At 39.1% G+C, this 20,238-nt stretch overlaps 1 protein-coding gene and 1 long non-coding RNA gene across 2 annotated transcripts; both read right to left on the bottom strand.

The window, feature by feature from the left end:
- LOC109224990 lies at nt 7,116–8,795 on the bottom strand. The gene is made up of 4 exons (XR_002067789.1): nt 8,642–8,795; nt 8,220–8,453; nt 8,008–8,101; nt 7,116–7,707 (listed from the first exon to the last, which is right to left on the bottom strand). It is a non-coding gene; the product is annotated as an uncharacterized LOC109224990 (long non-coding RNA).
- LOC109224981 (pentatricopeptide repeat-containing protein At5g65560-like) lies at nt 9,769–12,863 on the bottom strand. The gene has a single exon (XM_019389570.1). It carries the CDS (start codon nt 12,691–12,693, stop codon nt 10,000–10,002), a length of 2,694 nt encoding a protein of 897 aa, XP_019245115.1. The 5' UTR covers nt 12,694–12,863; the 3' UTR covers nt 9,769–9,999.

The following is a 20,238-nucleotide window of genomic DNA, read 5'->3' as shown; positions in this document are numbered from 1 at the left end:
GCATAGCTTCCACTAGTTTTGTAATTCAGTTGTATAATATTATGTTCTGATTCACTTCATCTCCTAGCTGATTTCTGGCTTATGATAACCGAAGTTCACCCTTGTATGTGATTTGAGGATTGTTTAACATTGCTATAGTAGAAAGGTTTAGTTGAGTTATGGATGTTAGAATTGTGTTTAAGTTCTGCTAGAAACAATGAATAAATGTTTCATGTTATTTAGGTTGTGATGAGTTAGTATTCTATTTCTGTAAGTATGCCATTCTTAGGCTGTTTTGCTCAAGGGAACTGAGATACTGTCCTTATGACTGAGATGTGAAGTCAGTATAGTTGTTAAGTCTAGCAGAAATTTGAATCTGCTTGATCCATGTGAATCTGTTGAGAATCAGTGCTTTAGTGTTTCTGGTAGTTCTGGTTTGAGTTCTGCTGAAGATTAGTTCTGCTTTAGCGGTGATTTCCATTTACGTTTGTTAAAGTGCTGAATAATGGCTTGTAAATTCATGCTGAGTTACTTGTGTGATGCTTGGTAAATATACTTAGTTTGAGGATAAGGTTCAGATTCTTAGTGTTTATCGGGTTAGTCCGCAGGATTTTCATTTGTCAGTCACACATCTTGAGCAAAGTTTTAAATAGCTTGGAATTGTCTTTTAAAACTAGTTTAAAAAGTGAGTCAAGCATGATTACCAATTGATTACTTAATTTGAGTTTTCAAAATGTTTATCTGTTCGTTCCCTGCTGAAACAGTTAAATCTGGAAGCTAAATGGTAGTTTGTGTGCATGTTTCATGGGTCTCAGTTGATTGGCATATAGTTGAATTTGGGCAATTGTTTAAAGGGGTGTTATGGTTTAATAGTGTTTCGAATCGAACCTTGCCTACTTCACTTTGATTAAAATCGACATGGGATCAGTTTTAATTCCAAACTCGCATGTATGCTGTTTTGTGCCACTGCAGGGACTCGATCCTAAGTCCCAGCGTTGCGGTTACACTATGCTTTCAAGTTGGTCCTCCCTTTGGGGTTTAGTTTAAGCCATTGAAAAATCAGCAATTTAGTAGCTTTGCAATTCTGATAAGTTATTGGGCTTTACTTCAGGCCCAGGCTTTGAAATGGACCAAATTTCATTTCTTGGTAGCCTTTGCTTAAATGTAATAAGTCCGGTTTTAGTTTAGATTGGTTATAACTCCTTTAAATCGCGCCTAATTAATTAGTTGGTTTTTGTAAAAAATGATAGATTGGAGGTGTGCCGTATCAAATAGAATATAGTTTATGGCCCTCAAAAGTTTAGTTTTGAATTCTCTTTGAAAATTAGAATCGAGGTGTGTCGTGCCAAATAAAATCTCAAAATGCATGGCCCTCGCTTAATTACTATTTAAATCCATAGAACTCGAGGCGTGCCATTTAGTTGAATTTCCATGGCCCTCGCAAACTTGAAAATGCATAGTTGCTTTAGGCGCGCTATTTTAAAAATTACCTTCCTAAACTCGGATGTGCATTTATGTGACCCAAATCCAAATCTCAACAATGTTAGGTAATATATGTCGGGGACCGCAGGTGCATTTATGTGACGTGGTTCATGACATGTTTTAAATAACGTTGAAATCTTCCTTAAAAATAATTAAAGCGGTTATAAAGTTAAAATTGAACCATAGGTTAACACATGTGTTAAAATCAGATAATGCGCCAATAATAACAGTTGAGCACCGTGCTAAAATCACGGAACCCGGGAATGCCTAACACCTTCTCCCGGGTTAACAAAATTTCTTACCCGAATTTCTGTGTTCGCGGACTGTAAATAAAGTCAAACTTTTCCTCGATTCAGGATTTGAACCGGTGACTTGGGACACCATAAATTGTCCCAAGTGGCGACTCTGAATTTTAAATAAAATAATCCCGTTTCGATTGTCACTTAAATTGGAAAAACTCCCTTATACCCCTTCCGGGGGTGTAGGAAAAAGGAGGTGTGACAAGAGTTAATGCACGAAGGGTGATGCCGTGCACATTTCTATTTATGCATATGGTGAGGAAGAGTGATAAAGTACGAAGGGTGATGCCGTGCACTTTCTGTTTGTTGTGTTTTTGTGGTTATCAATTCAAGTGTTTTAACTGTTCAGATTCCTTTACTGCTGTGATCCTTTGTGATGGAACCCCATAGTGTTTTCAATACTTCGCCGTATTTATATATATATTTCAATACTTCAAATTTCAATAATTGTTTCATTTTAATTCAATTAGTTACTCAATTACATTCCCTTAAACCTTCTGAGGTTGTATTTTACTTAAAAGGGAATTTCTACAAAGTTAATTTATTAAATCCGATGTTAAAGGTAATAATTCATTCGATGTTGTATTTTAATTGAAAATGGTACTTTCTTTATTCAAATGATTTCTAAAAATAACTTCATCTTTTCTTGCTGAGTTCCTAATTGGTTTAGAAGTTGTACTCTACTTTATGTTATGTAAATGAGACTCCTTGGACATCTTAATTGCATTGGTTATGGACCCTATGTACTGAGTAACATGAGAACGTTGTTGTGCAAAGTGAGATAGAAATATGTGGGCACAAAGTGCCGGGTGTGCTAAAGGTTTGGTAATTGAGGTTATGATATGAGACATCGAGTTTGAGATGGCTGGAATTGTGCATCAGAAATGATATGATTTATTGAGCTGACATCGCCTTCCTTATTTGAGTTCATTTTTACTTGTCTGTGTTCCGGCTATGTTGGTGCTAATTTACTTGGTTATCTTTCGTTTCCATCCGTGTTTTCCTTTATTGTTTCTAATGATTGTAGTTTGTTCCTTCCCTACTGTTGATATTACTTCGTTACCTCTATCTTGATATTTGTTATCATATCCTGTTTTATCTGTTTGACCAGTAGTTGTCTTAACTGTTCCTCGTCACTACCCCACCGAGGTTAGTCTTGATACTTACTTGGCACCGCTGTGGTGTGCTCATACTATATTTCTGTACATTTTTGTGTACAGATCCAGATATTTGATCGGTAGTAACTGTGCGGGTCATTGCGGTGGAGACTCAAGGTAACCTGCTGCTGCGTTCGCAGGCCTCGGAGTCACCTTCGTTTGTATTTACATTCCATTGGTTCCTTCTCGTTCTGGAACAACGTTGTATTTATTCTTGTATAACTACTCTTAGAAAGGCTTATGACTTGTACCACCGGTTTTGGAAAATTGTGTTTTGTTCAGAGTTATTTAATTTGAAGCCAGTAAATGTCAATGTTATTTCAATTAATGTTAGGCTTACCTAGTTTAGAGACTAGGTGTCATCACGACTCCTTTGGAGGGATTTTGGGTCGTGACATTAGCTCGAAGGGCATTACATTGTAGCAGTATGTTCCAAACTTAGTGATAAATGAGGTCTTTTCCTAGTCCTCCGGGTTCATCTGAATTTGATTGTACCCGGAGTAGGCGTCGAGAAAGGTTAGGATCTCGTGGTCGGCCGTGGCATCGATCATGCGATCGATGTTAGACAGGGGAAAAGAGTCTTTAGGGCATGCCTTGTTCAAATTCTTATAATCTATGCACATTCTAAGTTTGTTTCCCTTTTTAGGGACTACAACCACGTTGGCTAACCATTCGGGGTATTTTACCACCCGAATAGACCATATTTTAAGAAGTTTAGTTACCTCATCCTTTATGAATGTATGCTTTACCTCTGACTGGGTCCTCCTTTTCTGCTTTACCAGTTTGAACCTGGGGTCGAGGCTTAGCCGGTGTGTTGTTATTTCCGGTGGGATCCCTGTCATGTCTAAACTGGACCAAGCAAAACAATCCATATTATCAATAAGAAATTGAATGAGTTTTTTCCTGAGTTCAGGGGTTAACCCCATTCCCAGGTATAACTTTCTCTCGGGCATGTATTCTATCAGTATGACCTGTTCCAGTTCCTCGACCGTCGACTTGGTTGCATCGGACTCTTCGGGAACAACAAAAGTTCGAGGAGTAAGGAGATCCTCTTCTTCTTCGATTACCTGCTGCTCTGATTCGGTCGAGGCTGGGGACGGTGATTGCTATTTGGCCGTCTGCGTATCTTTGGTGCTTGACTTTTTCGAGGTCGAAGGCGCTGGTACCGGTATCACCTCCTCCACTGCAAACATTTCCTTTGCAGTGTGTTGTTCTCTGTAAATCGTTTTCACACCATCCACTGTTAGGAATTTCATCATCTGATGAAGGGTTGAAGGTACTGCCCTCATGTTGTGGATCTGTGGCCTCCCGAGAAGTGCATTATATCTCATGTCGCCTTCGATGACATGGAATTTTGTATCTTGGATGGTCCCGGCCACGTTCACTGGTAGGATTATCTCCCCCTTCGTTGTTTCGCTTGCCATGTTGAAGTTATTTAGGACTCGATATGAAAGTACAATTTGGTCATGTAGGTCGAGATGCTCTACGACCCTCGATCTGATTATGTTTGCTAAGCTACCTGGATCCACTAGAACACGAGTTTGCTTACTGGATGCTTATTGGCTTCATATAATTCAGAAAACACAAGTTTTCTCGAAGCTTTTTGTTCATAGCTCTCATCAAAATGTGTTATTCGATAATGTCTGTCTAGCAGACTCCCTACTAACCCTAGTGAACATTCAAATATCTGTCCTACATTCATTCGTGAAGGTACTCCTAATGGGTTAAAGACCGTATCAACGGATCTTCCATCTTGTAAATAAGGCATATCTTGTCTAGGCAAAATTTTGGAAATGATACCATTATTTCCGTGTCTTCTAGCTACTTTATCGCCTACTTTGATTTCATGTTTCTATAAAATATATACACGAATCGACGTTTAACTTGAACTTTATATAACAAAATAGAAATTACCAGGGCGTCATTATGCGGCTGAGATATGCCTTCCGCTTCCTCGTCATTGAATGATAGTACGCCCTCGGGCACGTAGCTCCGAGTATGTTTTTCTCTGGTGATTGACACCTTGGTGCGTTTGAATATAGGCCCTTGTGAAACATCGACACCGCCAACGATCATATGAATTACGTGTTGCGGTTCTTCCTGCTCATTTTTTCTGTTTGCATCTCTTTCCCTGAAGTGGTTCTTAGATCAATTACTAAGAAATTCTCGAAGATGACCCTCGTTGAACAATCGAGCTACCTCCTCCCTCAGCTGCCTGCAGTCTTCGGTCCTATGGCCATGTATGCCATGATACTTACCCATCAAGTTTGGATTCATTTGAGAAGGATCGGTTTGTATAGGCTTGGGCCACCTAAAATTATACCCGACAACCGAGGTGCTTCCGCGGGGTCGGTATGTTTATCAAAACCATTCTTACTCATAAGTCCCCGAGAGCTTTAACCTCGATCATTTCTTCGATTGTTCCGAGGAGTGTTACGCCTCGAACCGTTGTTTCTCCGATCGACATATGGCTGATACCGTTCCTTGTCTGATCTTGGTTCCCTGTCCGTATCCCTCGGGGCCTTAACTGCCAAACTATTAGGATGAACTGAACCCGAGGGGGCTCCTAACTGGTCGTCCTCGACCCTGATCTTCGATTTGAAATGATTATGTACGTCTGACCAAGTTACAGCTGGGTACTCGATCAGATTTTACTTCAATTGTCGTGACGCGATCAAACTCCGCTCGTTCAAACCCTACATAAAAGCTTGTACTGCCCCATCATCCGAGACCGGTGGTAATTCCATTCGCTCCATTTGAAATCGGGATAAGAACTCCCTTAGCATCTCATTGTTCCTTTGTCTTATCTTAAAAACGTCAGATTTCCTTGTCGACGCCGTTATGGCCCCAACATGTGCTTTCACGAAGGTGTCTGCTAACATAGCAAACGAATCGATAGAGTTCGGGGGGCAAATTGTGATACCAAATCATGGCTCCCTTTGACAAAGTTTTCCCAAATTTTTTTAAAAATACTGATTCGATCTCATCATTCTTCAAGTCATTTCCTTTAATCCCACAAGTGTATGAGGTAATATATTCATTAGGATCGGTTGTCCCATTGTATTTAGGTATATCGGGCATGCGAAACTTTTTAAGAATGGGCTTCGGAACCGCACTCGGAGGGAATGTCTTTGTATGAACTTTTGGCATCCAGACCTTTCCTACACCGGGTCGGCCCCGTACCCCCCCCCACCCCCCCCCCCCCGTATTTCGATCAACACGGGAGTTATAAGTCTCCACTTTTTTGTCATTATCCTCAATCTTCTTCTCCCTGGACTCGATTCTCTTGGTGAGTTCCTCGAGCAACCTTATAATTGTGGGATTAGTCCCCGAGCCATTACCGTTTGATCTTTCCGGTATCGGCTCAGTACGTCGAGTGTTTTCTGGTTCGACTATACTTGGAGTTTTGTGTTGACTTTGAAGCTGAGCGATAGCAACCTGTTGAGCTTGTAGCATCTCGAATATTACTTGGAGGCTGACTCCCCCATCTCTTATACCCTGTGTTCCTTGGCCCCCAGATCGGGCTTCCCTGCGTACACTTCCCCCGGGGTCTGCACCTAAATCCGCATTCAAAGCAATGTGCGAACTAACATCGACTGGTTCCACATTTGGCACTTCCCCTCGGGTTCATCGGTGGTACACCAACCCCTACATTGTTGTTTTTCCCATGAAATCCAAGACTCCCATCTCCGTGTACGGGTGCGTTTTGCGAGTTTGACATGTTTTAACCTGAGAACAAAAATTCTTGACAAGAACAAATGTAAAAATAATGTGTGTTTTCAAAATTAGTACTTAAATAATCACTATCATCTTTAGCCCCACGGTGGGCGCCAAACTATTTACCTCGAAAATACGAGTATCAATTAAACTTGATTTATGATTTTAAAGATATGTGATTTAGTTCAATATTAATTAATAACCAAGAAATCTAACGTGTAAATGAAAGAAATAAGTAAAATCAAACCAATGTGCAAGCCAGCCTCGACTCCGAGCTAAGGTGGCCTCGAGGTAGATCAAGAACAATACAGTTAAAGGACAATTCTCGTGAGCAAAGAGCAAGAAAGTAAGTATATTCTTTTGCCAAATTGATGATGGTTACAAAATGATTGGGGTCCCCTTTATATAATAGGGGAACCCTAAATAAAGTACATTTCTATTTACAGTAATGAATCTTATTGGGACAACTGTCTAACCGCCTAGTACGGATTTGTACAAATCTATTCCGAAACTTACGCCATGATCTTGGGGACGTGGCAGGAATCTTGCTCATTTTGTTACAAACTCATAACAGCATTATCTCAGGGTTGATTACACTAGGCTCCAACGTTCCTCGAACGCTTAAATCTTCGAGACTCGTGCTCCGCCTTCGGGCTCGAACTCGGTCCGTAGTGAGTCTATTCCTCGACGCGAACCTTTTGTTCCTCGTTGTGAGCCTTCGGGCCCACAAAATCGGGGCACATGATTTTACCGTATACACATATGGTGCACTTCCTTAATGCCATAATCATAAATTTCCTGACCAACCGATCTGAAAACGTATAAACACAATCGATGTATTGTAACGATTTTGAAAAAATTGATCAAGAGACTTGCACATAGTCGTCGTCATCTTTTTCCATAGTAGTCACTCAAGAAAGGAAAAGATCACTTAGTGCAGTGGAAAGAGAGCATCAAGCACAGCTTTCATGTCACCACTTCTTCAACTATTCTTCTAGCTTTTTGCCAAATAATTCTTTACACAACTTTCTCATCTACATGGTACTCTTATGTCGCGATACATTCAGCAAAACCTGAAATCATTACAACAGGTGAGCAAATTTGTATCTTTGACTTAGCTGACAAATCAAGAATCCAATGACAACTATCCGATAGGAATCGGGGGGTTTGGGGGGGATGCGAAGAGGGATTGTGCAAGAATCGAAGAATTTTGCATCTCTTCTATAATATAAATGGATTGGTGAGAGAGTTATTTTCTCTATAGTTTCTTCCAAGTTGGTTTCAATATTACAACAATAACTAAGCATTCCAGGAAATGATGGGAATCAAAGTGTCTTAATCATCCTGGTATAACAAACAGTAATGTAATTCACCTTAGAATCTCAATTGTACTTCTGTGACAGAGTGTTTGGAGACACTGTACAGCTGAAATGTGCTCTCCCAGTATGCGGACGATATGAAACAATTCTGCAAGCAAAAAAGTTTTAAGTTGTAGACATGCAGATGAAATACAGCGTGGTTAAGTGCATTACAGTTTTGCCTACATGTTTAGTATAGAATCAACAGCTGGGGAAGAAAATGTTACCATATTCTGTACATTTATGCAGTAACAATCCTCTAAAGCTGGCATAGCAATTACTTTGTGGCCGACCTCCAGCCCCCCGGCAAAATACAAATGCACATCAAATTCAGAGAGAGAACTCAAAAATGCATAGATAACCTTGAGCTTCATAAACAAGACGTCTAATCGTTTTTGTCCTCAATCTTCTGCAATATCCACGAGTTCATTTAAATGAACTAATTTAGCAGTTTGATAGTCCTGTATATTCAAAGTGAGAATTAAAGAATGTAAACTCCTTAAATTTTTTCAGAGACAGAACAGTTTCAAATTTTAAGAACCATCAAGCTAGGAAATTTGACATCTTCTAACATACTACTTTTTGTATCTATACACTTAATCTGATACTGGGAAGACATGTATTGAACATTTTAAAAACTTAGTATTACCTTGTCTTTCTACTCCAGCATGTTTTGTTGCGGGAGAGCATTTCCATTTTATGCAAACAAAGGTGAAGCAGTGAGTTGCACATTCACCTTATCGGTTTTTTATGGGGCATTTAGCTACATTGCTAATAGGCCATTGGATTGTAGAAATCTCTGCCTGAAAGATAAAATAATATAACTTGGTGAAGAAGCTTCAGAAAGCAAGTTTTTTTTCTCAAGTAGGCAAAAGTCTTATGAATAGCAAAAGCAGCACTAAGATAACACTGTGTAAGTAGAAAATGATGACTGAATCAGTCCTTAGCTATTCCTGTAGGTTGTTAGGCCAGTTATCTACTTTACTAACATTCCTAAGGTTGTACCACATTGCTAGTTGGTTCAGACAGTTATATTTCAGATTATGTACAGATTCAGCTTTCCTTTAAAACATGTTTGATTTCTCTCTTTCCACAAGACTAACAAAGCATTGACTGACATAGTGGTTGAAATCTTCTATTCCTGTTAAATTTTCTTCCCGGCCAGTATATACAGAGGTCCTTTATAATCCTGGGCATCACAAAATGCATCCCGATGCTTCTACTAGATTCTTGATTAAGGCTTCCAGTAAATTTTTTTGCTGCTCAAGTCATCTAGTCACCTTTTGTTTACTGCATAGCTAAAACTGATTTGCAGCTTAAGATTAGCAACTTAATCTTCAGCAAGTTTGTAAAAGCTCTGAGACCAGTTAGTTATACTCCTAAAACAGGGAATTAAAACTTAGCATAAGCTTTTTGTTAATGTATTATACTTCCCTAATTTCATTATTAGTGCTCATCAACATGAATTTGTTTAAAAAGAATCAAATTCAGATGATTCCATAAATTTGAGATGAACTTCAACTGATAAACTAAGCACCAAATTTCATTAATTCAAGGACTAACAAGAGCTCCATTAAACAAAATAACAAAAACATAAATAATTTCACAACATTTGGTAAGGGAATCCAATTAAACATATATTAGCATCAGAAAGTGAGATCATATCTTCTCACCATTTATCTGCCTTCTACTTGAAAACGCATCAAGAGCATGAGAAAGATGAATAATAGATGGAAGAATGCAAGAAAAAGTTAAGAAAGCAAAGTAACTTGCCTGAAACTTGTAAGAAGGAGCTGCATGTACCAAGTGATGATTCCGAGTGATCTCTCAGCAGGCAAATTCCTCTTAAACAGAATAGCCTACAGGCATGGGACGAGAGATCTTTATTCGAGCAACAGGGTATCAAGGTGCACATGAAGATCTCCATTGTCAATGAAGATCTAGTTGTGGACATCCTTGACTGCACAAACATATGCAGCAGAATCACAGAAGTACGAACTTCATACTTTATTTGTTGTCTGTTCTATCAATTCCCTCTAGCAGCAATGAATATGTCTGGGTACTAAGCTGAAGACGATTTTTCTCCATAATATCCAACAACTCCGAACATCTATCTACAAAACCCCTCTTAAGTAAGCCATCAATTAGAAGCTTCCAAGCTACTTCATCATTATTGTACCCACAATCAAGAAGCCGGAAGAAGGTCGCCTTAGCTTTCTCATTGTTTCCGTCATCATACAACCCACACACGAGGAGCTTGCATGACTCTAAGCATGGTAAAAAACCTTGTGTAAGCATAGTTTCAAGATATCTTGCTGCATCCTCAAACAATTTCAACTTGCAACAACAATTTACCATTGAGGTGTATATATCTTCACTAGGAGATATTTCGCAGCTCTGCATGTGATCAAGTAACCTCGACGCTTCCTCAATGCGTCCTTCTCTACAGAGGCCAGTAGCAAGAGAACTAAAAGTGTTTGTATTAGGAGGACAGCCATATTCCCCCATTTTATCAAAGAGTTCAAGCAAAGTTTCGAATTTCACCGCTTTCCACACGTCAGCAATATTAATGGAACTGGCCTCTGTTTTGAGATAAAGTCCCCCTTGGGACAAATGTTTGATCAAAATGGAATAGGTGTAATGAGAAGGTTCATGTCCAGCACGAAACATACGTTTTAACACATCAAAGGCTCGATTCAATAATCCTGCACGACCATAGCCATCAATCATTACTGTATAGGCCATCAAATCTGGCCTAACTCCCTCCTCTGCCATCTTAGCCATCACATCCTCTGCTTCTTTCAATTTCTCTTCATTGTAATATGCAACCAGAAACGAAGTGTAAATGCAGACATCAGGCTTGTGTCCCATGGAATCCATTAAATAAAAAACCTTGTAAGCATGGTTAAAGGCAGATTCTTTCAGTAGTTGCTCAATCAGGATACTATAGGATTCAATTGTGGGTTTAACACCGCTTTCAAGCATCCTTTGAAGTAATTGGGCTGCTTCCAGCTGATTACCCTGTTTACACAACCCATTAATCAGCACATTATAAGTGCATGCATTTGGGGAGCAACCTTCCTCGATCATTTCCTTAAACAATGTCAAGGCAAAATCAACTCTTTCAGCTTTGCAAAATCCATCAATTAGAGCAGTGTAGATCGCAACATTAACCTTTATACCCTTCTCTTTCAGAGAGCTAAAAATGGTGTGAGCTTCTTCAACTCTGCCTCTTTCACACAAGCCATCAACTAGAGTACCATAAGTCCACTCATCAGGAGCCAAACCATTCTCTTCCATCAATCTAAGCAACCTAAATGCACTAGCTATTTCGCCCTCTTTACACTGTCCATGAACTAACAAGTTAAAAGTGACATCAGTAGGAGACAGTTTGCGTTCGAGCATCTTATCAAGTAGTGACATTGCCTTATGCACCTTCTTTATCCTACAAAAGCCAGAAATCAATTCATTGTACGTACGGACATTCGGGATACAATTATTCGATTCCATTGTGTCAAAAACATCTAATGCAACATCAACCAAACCTTTCTTACAGTATCCATCAATCAATGCATTGTATGTCACCACATTTGGAACTAGTCCATTTTCCGACATCACATTCACTAACACTCTCGCTTCGTCAAGCTTAAAGTCTTTACACAAGCCATCAACAAGAACAGTGCAAGTATGAACATTCGGCTTGCATCCTTTCTCCTTCATCTCATCAAACAATTGCAACGCTTGCACCCTCCTATCCAATCCACACAACGCATCAATGAGAATCGTGTAGGTCCTCACATTCGGACAACAAGCATCCTCGTCTCCCATTTCCACAAACAACCTCATCGCCTCATCCATCCTCCCCGCTTCACACAACCCGTGAATCAAATTATTGTACGAAACCACATTCCTTCGACAACCCTTCTTAGGCATTTCTTCAAACACCTTGTAAGCACTATCTACATCCTTTCTCCTACAATGCCCCAATATAAACGACGTGTACGTATGTGTATCGGGACTCAAATCAGCTTGCAAAATCTTACTCAAATAAAAATCAGCCTCAACAACATTACCTAATTTACAATAAGCATTAATCATAGTATTAAAAGTATAAATATCAGGCTTAATTAAATCACTCAACATTTCATCAAACACACATTTCATTTCCTCAATCATAACGAATCGCGATAAACACATTAACAACGTGTTATAAGCCCACACATTGAGCTTAAACTCATCATATTTGTTCATATCAAGCAACAAACGCATCGTAAAAACGGCGTCGTCACGCGTTTCGCAAGATTTAAGCATGTTAAGTCGGGTTTTTTGGGCGACCCGAAAGAGATTATTGGAAATTAAAATGCGTAAAAGGGGCGCGTAGGATTGAACATTGAGTTTGAAGGAAGGGACACAAGAGAGATAATTAAAAAAGGAGAGGGCAATTTGGGGATTTAGATTTGGGTTTTGTGAGAGGAAAGAAGAAAGGGAAGAAGGGGATAGGGAAGGAATTAGAGTTTTGAGGGAAGGGTGTTTTTGCCAATTCGGATGTGAAAGGAGGGAGAAGAGTTGGTGATTAATGGAAGGTTCTGGAGACTCTGCTGAGGTTGAAGATGAAATGGAAAATGGGAAGAATTTAATAAAGAAGAGAGGAATTGAGTTAACTGAACGGAATGTAGTAATCAACGCCGTTGATTGAATCATTGTATTGTGAAATCGGACGACGGCTGTGACGACTCCATGCACAAAGAAAGAAAAATATTTTAAGTGTTGAGATTCATTGGAGCTGAAGATGGAGAATGAAAATGGAGCTGAGAAACGCAGTGGCTGCTGAAGCTGAACACAGTAGGGCTGACTTTCGTATTTTATTTTTTTCCTCTTTTTCTTCTTTCTTTTTTTCCCGTTTTTCATATACTTTTTTTTATTCAATAGTTACGCATTTCTTCTTTTTTCTTTAAACAATTTTTGTTTTCTGTTATAAAATAAAGACCGTAAAGTAAAGACAAGTATAGAGACAAATTGATATATTATTCGAATTCCAAACTAATGTCCATAATGAATTGAAATCTCTTCTATTTATAAAATAAAGGAAGCTGATGTCTAAGTTGTTACTGCAAGCTGCTGTGTAAGCTGCTACATACCAGATATGGATAATCTTCTACTGAGAGTAATGTTTATCCATAATGGAGTACTGAAAGGATAAGCTCATTATGCCAGGTATAGATAATCTTCTACTGGGGTTAATGTTTATCCATAACGGAGTACTGAAAGGATAAGCTCATTGTATCCTGTATGGATAATCTTCTAATAGGGGTAATGTTTATCCATAATGGAGTACTGAAAGGATAAGCTCATTGTACCCGGTATGGACAATCTTCTACCGGGGATAATGTTTATCCATAACGGAGTATCGAAAGGATAAGCTTATTATACCCGGTATGGATAATCTTCTACCGGGGGTAATGTTTATCCATAACCGGGTATCGAAGTGATAAGCTTCTTCAGGAGGCTTATTTCCAATAGAGTACTAAATAGATAAACATATTTACGGCGGAGTCCCATATGGATAAGCTTCTTCAGGAAGCTTATTTACAACGGAGTACTAAATGAACATCCATAATATAATATATTTATAACACTCCCCCTTGGATGTTCATTAAAAGATAGTGTGCCTCATTAAAACCTTACTAGGAAAAACCCCCTGGAAAAAAGTTCTAGTGAAGGAAAAAGAGTACACATATTTAGTAATATGCATTGCTAGGTGCCTCATTAAAAACCTTATAAGGAAAACCCTGTGGGAAAAAACCTTAGTAAGGAAAAAAAAGTGCATTGCGTATTTTACTCCCCCTGATGAAAACCTTGTTTCAAATATTTGAGTCTCTGCATTCTAATCTTGTATCTGCATAACCAATACGATCTGCACCACCTTTGTTAGCATTAGCAAGATACATAAGTGTTAGCAATTGCACTGAGATAGAGTATTTCAGGACCAAGGAGTTCCTCACCCTCTTCTGGAGGTCGGAACGGATCCTTATTCACTTCAAGTGATCGAACACCCATTGGTGTACTTAATGGGTGCGCTCTGTCCATGTAAAAGCGTTTAAAGACCCTTTCTGTATAGGCAAATTGATGGATAAAGATCTCGTCTGCTAAATATTTAATTTGTAGACCAAGATAAATTTTTATTTTTCCAAGATTTTTCATCTCAAATTCTTTCTAAGATATTCAATTGCCTTTGGAGCTCTTCTAGAGTTCCAACAAAATTTATGTCATCAACGTAAACAGCAAGTGTAACAAATTCTGATGATATTTTCTTTATAAAAATACATGGACAAATAACATCATTTATGTAACTTTCTTTCAGCAAATATTCACTGAGGCGATTATATCACATGCGCCCAGATTGATTTAAACCGTACAAAGATATTTATAATCTGATCGAGTACATTTCTCGAGACTTTGAACTACATGCTTCAGGCATTTTAAATCCTTCAGGGATCTTTATAGAGATTTAATCAAATGAGTCATATAGGTTATGACTCGCATTTAAATGGCATGACATCTTCAGGTGTCTGGACTACTGGTCCGATTCTCACAATATTTCACAGTATTGTGCACTATATTGTATCAAATATATCGTTGGCGATCATTTTGCATCGGTTCCTAAGAGACATAACTTGTTGAGATCTCATCACTTTCTTTATTTTCAGGTACCTCAACTTCTTCTGGAGTTTCATGAAATGTTATGTCGTGGGCTCTTCTAGAGCTCATTTCCTCCTCATTATGATCATTTTGATCATTAGCTCCTAATCATTTTTCAAGGATTGTTACCTTTGGAACCGATTGGTCTACCACGCTTCATGCGTACAGTAAACTCTATATGTCCTTCAGGGACTTTACATTTTAATAGGAGCATTTGCAGCTGAAATATGATATTTGATTTTGGATCAGCAAATGCTTCTGGCATTTGACTTGAATTATCTTCTAAGTGAGGATCATATTAATGATAATTCGATTCATATAGCATATTTTTCAGCTGTTTATTCCATTCCCCAAATGTTAGAAAAACTAACATATCCCCAATCTTCTTTAGGAAATATATCTTTGTGCATTGTGGTAGAGAAATTAGTCATATACCACACATCAAAAGATAGTAAAATATTTGGTTTCTGATCCTAAACCAATTGTGAGGGGGGGACTTATCATATATTGTTGGTCTGATGCATACAAGTGTTGCTGTTGGGAATTTGTTGGCCCAAGTTCAGGTGAAGTTTTGAAGAATGACAAATGTACTCAGTCATGGACCAGGTCCATCATGTGAGGCACAATATTTATCAACCTAGACATGTGAGATACACGTGAAGGAGATAAGTCTCAGTGATCAAGCAGCAATATCTCCTGAACTAATCGAAAAAGTTGCATATTGGATGAGGAGAGAAAGTCTTCTCATGGGAAGAGGACACAATCCGGATAAAGGACAGGGTTGGAGTTTGTATTGTTCAAGGACTCAACTGCGATGGAAGATCAGCAATTGAGTCTTAGTCAAACTCTGATTACTAACTCATTAAATAACAGTGATTGTTCTCTTTTACAGGTATTGCACAAACGCAGAAGTTAAACTAAATTGAGAGCAAAAGAGCAAGGCAATTTTGCAAGCAATTTATGTGAGATTCAAGTGTGCATTCCTGAAGCTACTTGGATAAGATAGAAGAACCAATTCCATTGTGTCTTTCTTTTATTTTAGTTCAATTGTAGTAGGTGTTTTAAAGTTGTACCGTTCCAGCTTTCATAGAAACAATTGTATTAGGCACTTTGAGTATTCAAGTTAGAGTTAACTTGAAGGTGTCGCAACAGTTGAGGCTGTGTGCTAGACTGGGATTAGAGTTTAATCCTTAGGTTTACAAGAGTTTTGTAAATGCTGTTTTGGCTCAGTGATTTTAGTGGAAGTTTGGGAAAATCCTACTGAGCAGTAGGTCGTGGTTTTTTCACCTTTTGAGCCAGGTGTTTTCCACGTAAAAATCTCTGTGTTCTTTATTTTATGTACTCTTAATTCCGCAAACAGTAGTAGTAAGTACACATAGAAGAACCAGGTTCTTCTAGAGCGAAAATTGGGTACCACACAAATCACACCCCCCCCCCTCTTGTGTGGTATTGACGTTAAGAACATTAATTGGTATCAGAGCCAGGTTATCCTTGAAGAGGATAACACCTTAGGAGAAGATCAACATGAGTGCACCACCTGGAAACTGGGAAGGGCAATCCACTGCTAGGCCTCCACTTTTCAATGGTCAGTACTATTCTTAGTAGAAGAACAGGATGAGAGATCATATCATAGGGGAAGACTATGAACTCTGGGACATAGTCACTGATGGTCCCCTAGCAACCACAAAGAAGAATGTTGAAGGAGTTGATATGCCAAAGACAAGGGTTGACTGCACTGCTGAAGACCTGAGGAAGTGGGAGAAAAATGCTAAAGCCAAGAAATGGCTTGTGTGTGGACTAGGTCCTGATGAGTACAGCAGAATTCAAAGCTGTACCACTGCTAAGGAAATCTGGGACACCTTGCAAGTGGCTCATGAAGGAACACCTCAAGTAAAGAGGTCCAGAGGAACACTGCTGTATTCTCAATATGAGAACTTTACTATGAAGGAAGGAGAAACAATTCAAGAAATGTATACTAGGTTCACTACACTGACAAATGAACTTAAATCTCTTGGAAGGATTATTCTTGAAGAAGACAAGGTTGAGAAAATTCTGACAAGGGTTCTGCCAGTCGCATGGGAAAGCAAAATAACTACCATTCAGGAATCCAAGAATATTGCTACTCTCAGACTGGATGAACTGATTGGAAATCTTACTGCTTATGAAATGAGAAGGCAAACCATGAAGATGGATACACCCAAGAAGGAGAGAAGCTTAGCTCTCAGAATTGCTGAAGGTTCAGATCTGGAAGATGATGAGATGGCTATGATCACTAGAGATTTCAAAAAGTACCTGATGAGAGGAAAGGGTTCTTCAAGAGGTACAACCTTCAACAAGACAAGAGCTCCTGAGAAACAGACCAATGAGGGATGCTACAAGTGTGGTAAGACTGATCACATGATCAAGAACTGTCCTCAATGGGAAATTGAGTGGAAGAAAGAAAGTGCTGAACGAAGGAACAGGAAAAAGGAACAGGTTCAACCAAAAAGGAACAAAGGTTCAACCAAGGCTATGGTTGCTGCTTGGGGAGAAACCTCAGATGAAGACTCAGAAGATGAAGCTGAAGAAGAGCAAGCACTGATGGCCATCGGAGAATCAGATGATGAACAAGAGGTAAGTATTCTTCATCTCAAAGACAAGATTAAATTTTTGTCTAAAGAAAGGTTGGCTGAGCTATTACTAGACTTCATTGATGAGTCTGAGATAATTAACAATGAGAAGGAAGTTCTGTCTAGGGAATGTGTGATCCTAAAAGCAAAATGCAAAAGTCTAGAGTCTAGGGCTAATGAGAGTGATAACACAAATGCTGAGTTGAAGAACCAGGTTCTTGAACTTGATAACAGTGTCCTAGAACTTAGGTCTGAAAACTTAAAATTGAAACTAGGAACTGGAAAGAAGAAAGCTGATCACACATATCTCACTCTAGAGGAAAACCTAGGAAAAATGAAGGATGAATTGTATAAAAAGGATGAACTAATCAAAGTCCTAAAAGAAGATCTAGGAAAGGTGAAACATGAATTAGACAGAACTTGCAAATGGAACAAGGCCTCTGATGCACTCTCTTGGTTGCAAGAGCATCACAGTAGCAACAAAAGAGGACTTGGCTATGGGACTCAAGCACCAAAGTGGGACCCTAAAAGCAAGTACCTCACACTTCCTGAGAATAAAATATGCACACACTGTGGCAAGACTGGCCATTACAAAAATGAATGTAATGCAAAAGTAAAGGCCAGTCAAAAGAACAAAGCCTTTGTTCAAGAGAAAAGTAAGCTGCCTGGATGGGCAAGAAGGAATTTGATTCATCCTTTTGCCTATAGAAAGGGACCCAAATTAGTTTGGGTTCCTAAGACTAACCCCTGATTTCTTTTGTAGGTCCAAGTGAAAGGATGCAGCCAAATATGGTATATGGATAGTGGTTGCTCAATACATATGACTGGGAACAAGGACCAGTTCCTTTCACTTGAGAACTTAAAAGGAGGTAATGTCTCCTTTGGTAATGGAAAGAAAGGTGAGATCATTGGGGTTGGAAAGGTAGGAAAGACAAATTCTCATTCCATAGAGAATGTCTACCTGATAGATGGCTTGAAATATAGCCTAATAAGTGTGTCACAATTTTGTGACAGAGGTAACCTTGTGGCTTTTACCTCCACCAAATGCTTTGTGATTAACCTTACCACTTACAAGATTGTTTTGCAGGGAAAAAGAGTTAACAATATTTACATTGTAGATTTGTCTACTCTCTCAGAAAGTGAACTCACTTGTTTAAGTGTGTTGGTCAATGATCCCCTCCTGTGGCACAAAAGACTTGGTCATGCAAGTCTAAATCAGCTTAACAAATTAGTCTCTAAAGACTTGGTGATAGGGTTACCTAATATCAAGTTCAAGGAAGACAAAGTTTGTGAGGCATGTGCAAGGGGGAAGCAGGTAAGATCATCCTTCAAAAGCAAGAAAATGCTAAGTACAACCAAGTCGTTGGAACTGGTCCACATGGATCTATGTAGTCCAACGAGAACCATGAGCAGAGGTGGAAAGAAATATGTAATGGTGCTTGTTGATGATTATTCTAGATTTACCTGGGTTCTATTTCTAACCTCCAAAGATGAAGCATTTGACATGTTCACTGCATTTGTTAGAAAAACTCAGAAACAATTAGGAAATCAACTTGCATCCATTATGTCTGATCATGGAACTGAATTTGAAAATTCCAATTTTGTTGAATTCTGTGATGAAAATAGTATAGATCATAATTTCTCTGCCCCTAGGACCCCTCAACAAAATGGAGTAGTTGAAAGAAAGAATAGAACTCTTGAGGATATGGCTAGAACCATGTGCTTTCTAGTAAATTGCCTCACAGCTTCTGGGCAGAGGTTGTAAACACTGCTTGTTACATAAGCAATAGACGCATGACCAGACCTCTGGTAGAGAAGGCTCCCTATGAGTTACTTAAAAGGAGAAAACCAAACATATCCCATCGTAGTACATTTGGTTGCAAGTGCTATGTGCATAATAATGGAAAAGACTCCCTAGGTAAGTTTGATCCCAGAAGTGATGAGGGAGTATTCTTGGGATATTCTTCACATAGCAAAGCATATAAAGTGTTTAACAAAAGAACTTTGTGTGTAGAAGAAAGTGTGCATGTAGTATTTGATGAAACTAACATTCTTTCTGAGAGACAGGAACATGAAGATGAAGCCATTGGATTGGTAAAGGACTTGACTGAAGCATCAGCTCAGGTCAAAGTGGCACCAACAGAAGGAACATGTGATGGAACAGGTTCTTCCATACAGGGCAACCTGACAGGGGGAACTAATCAAAGAGGAATTGAAATAAATTCCTTGAAGGAACCTGTTCATGATCCTGTTCCTCAGCAAATGGCTGAAACATCTAGTAGAAGCCAGTTGGTTGTGAAACCTCACAAGTATCAAAGTTCTCATCCCATTGAGAACATTCTCACTGATCCAACATCTGGAGTTAAAACCAGATCACAATTAAAGAATCTGTGTGCTTTTGATGCTTTTCTATCTATCATTGAACCTAAAAATGTTGTTAAGGCTTTGCAGGATGCAGATTGGGTGAATGCAATGCAGGATGAACTTAACCAGTTTGAAAGAAGTCAAGTTTGGCATCTAGTTCCAAGACCCAAGGACAGATCAGTCATTGGTACAAAATGGGTCTTCAGGAACAAACTTGATGAAGATGGAACAGTTACAAGAAACAAGGCAAGATTGGTGGTCCAAGGTTACAGCCAGGAGGAGGGCATAGACTATGATGAGACTTTTGCTCCAGTTGCAAGACTAGAGGCAATCAGACTTCTCATAGCCTTTGCAGCACATATGGAATTTACTCTTCATCAGATGGATGTCAAAAGTGCCTTCCTAAATGGCTACCTGAAAGAAGAAGTGTTTGTGAAACAACCTCCAGGGTTTGAGAGCAAGGAATGTCCTGAGCATGTGTACAAATTAGACATGGCTCTCTATGGACTCAAGCAGGCCCCAAGAGCATGGTATGAACGACTGTCAAAATTCCTGCTGGAGCATGGTTACAAGA

Source organism: Nicotiana attenuata, chromosome 1 (assembly GCF_001879085.1).
Source record: "Nicotiana attenuata strain UT chromosome 1, NIATTr2, whole genome shotgun sequence".
Classification (NCBI taxonomy): domain Eukaryota; kingdom Viridiplantae; phylum Streptophyta; class Magnoliopsida; order Solanales; family Solanaceae; genus Nicotiana; species Nicotiana attenuata.
Note: the sequence above shows the minus strand (reverse complement) of the source record. Positions and strands in the feature narration are given on the sequence as shown.

Excerpts from the sequence above, each read along its gene's own strand:
- LOC109224981 (XM_019389570.1), bottom strand. The coding sequence starts at position 12,693 with ATGATTCAATCAACGGCGTTGATTACTACATTCCGTTCAGTTAACTCA.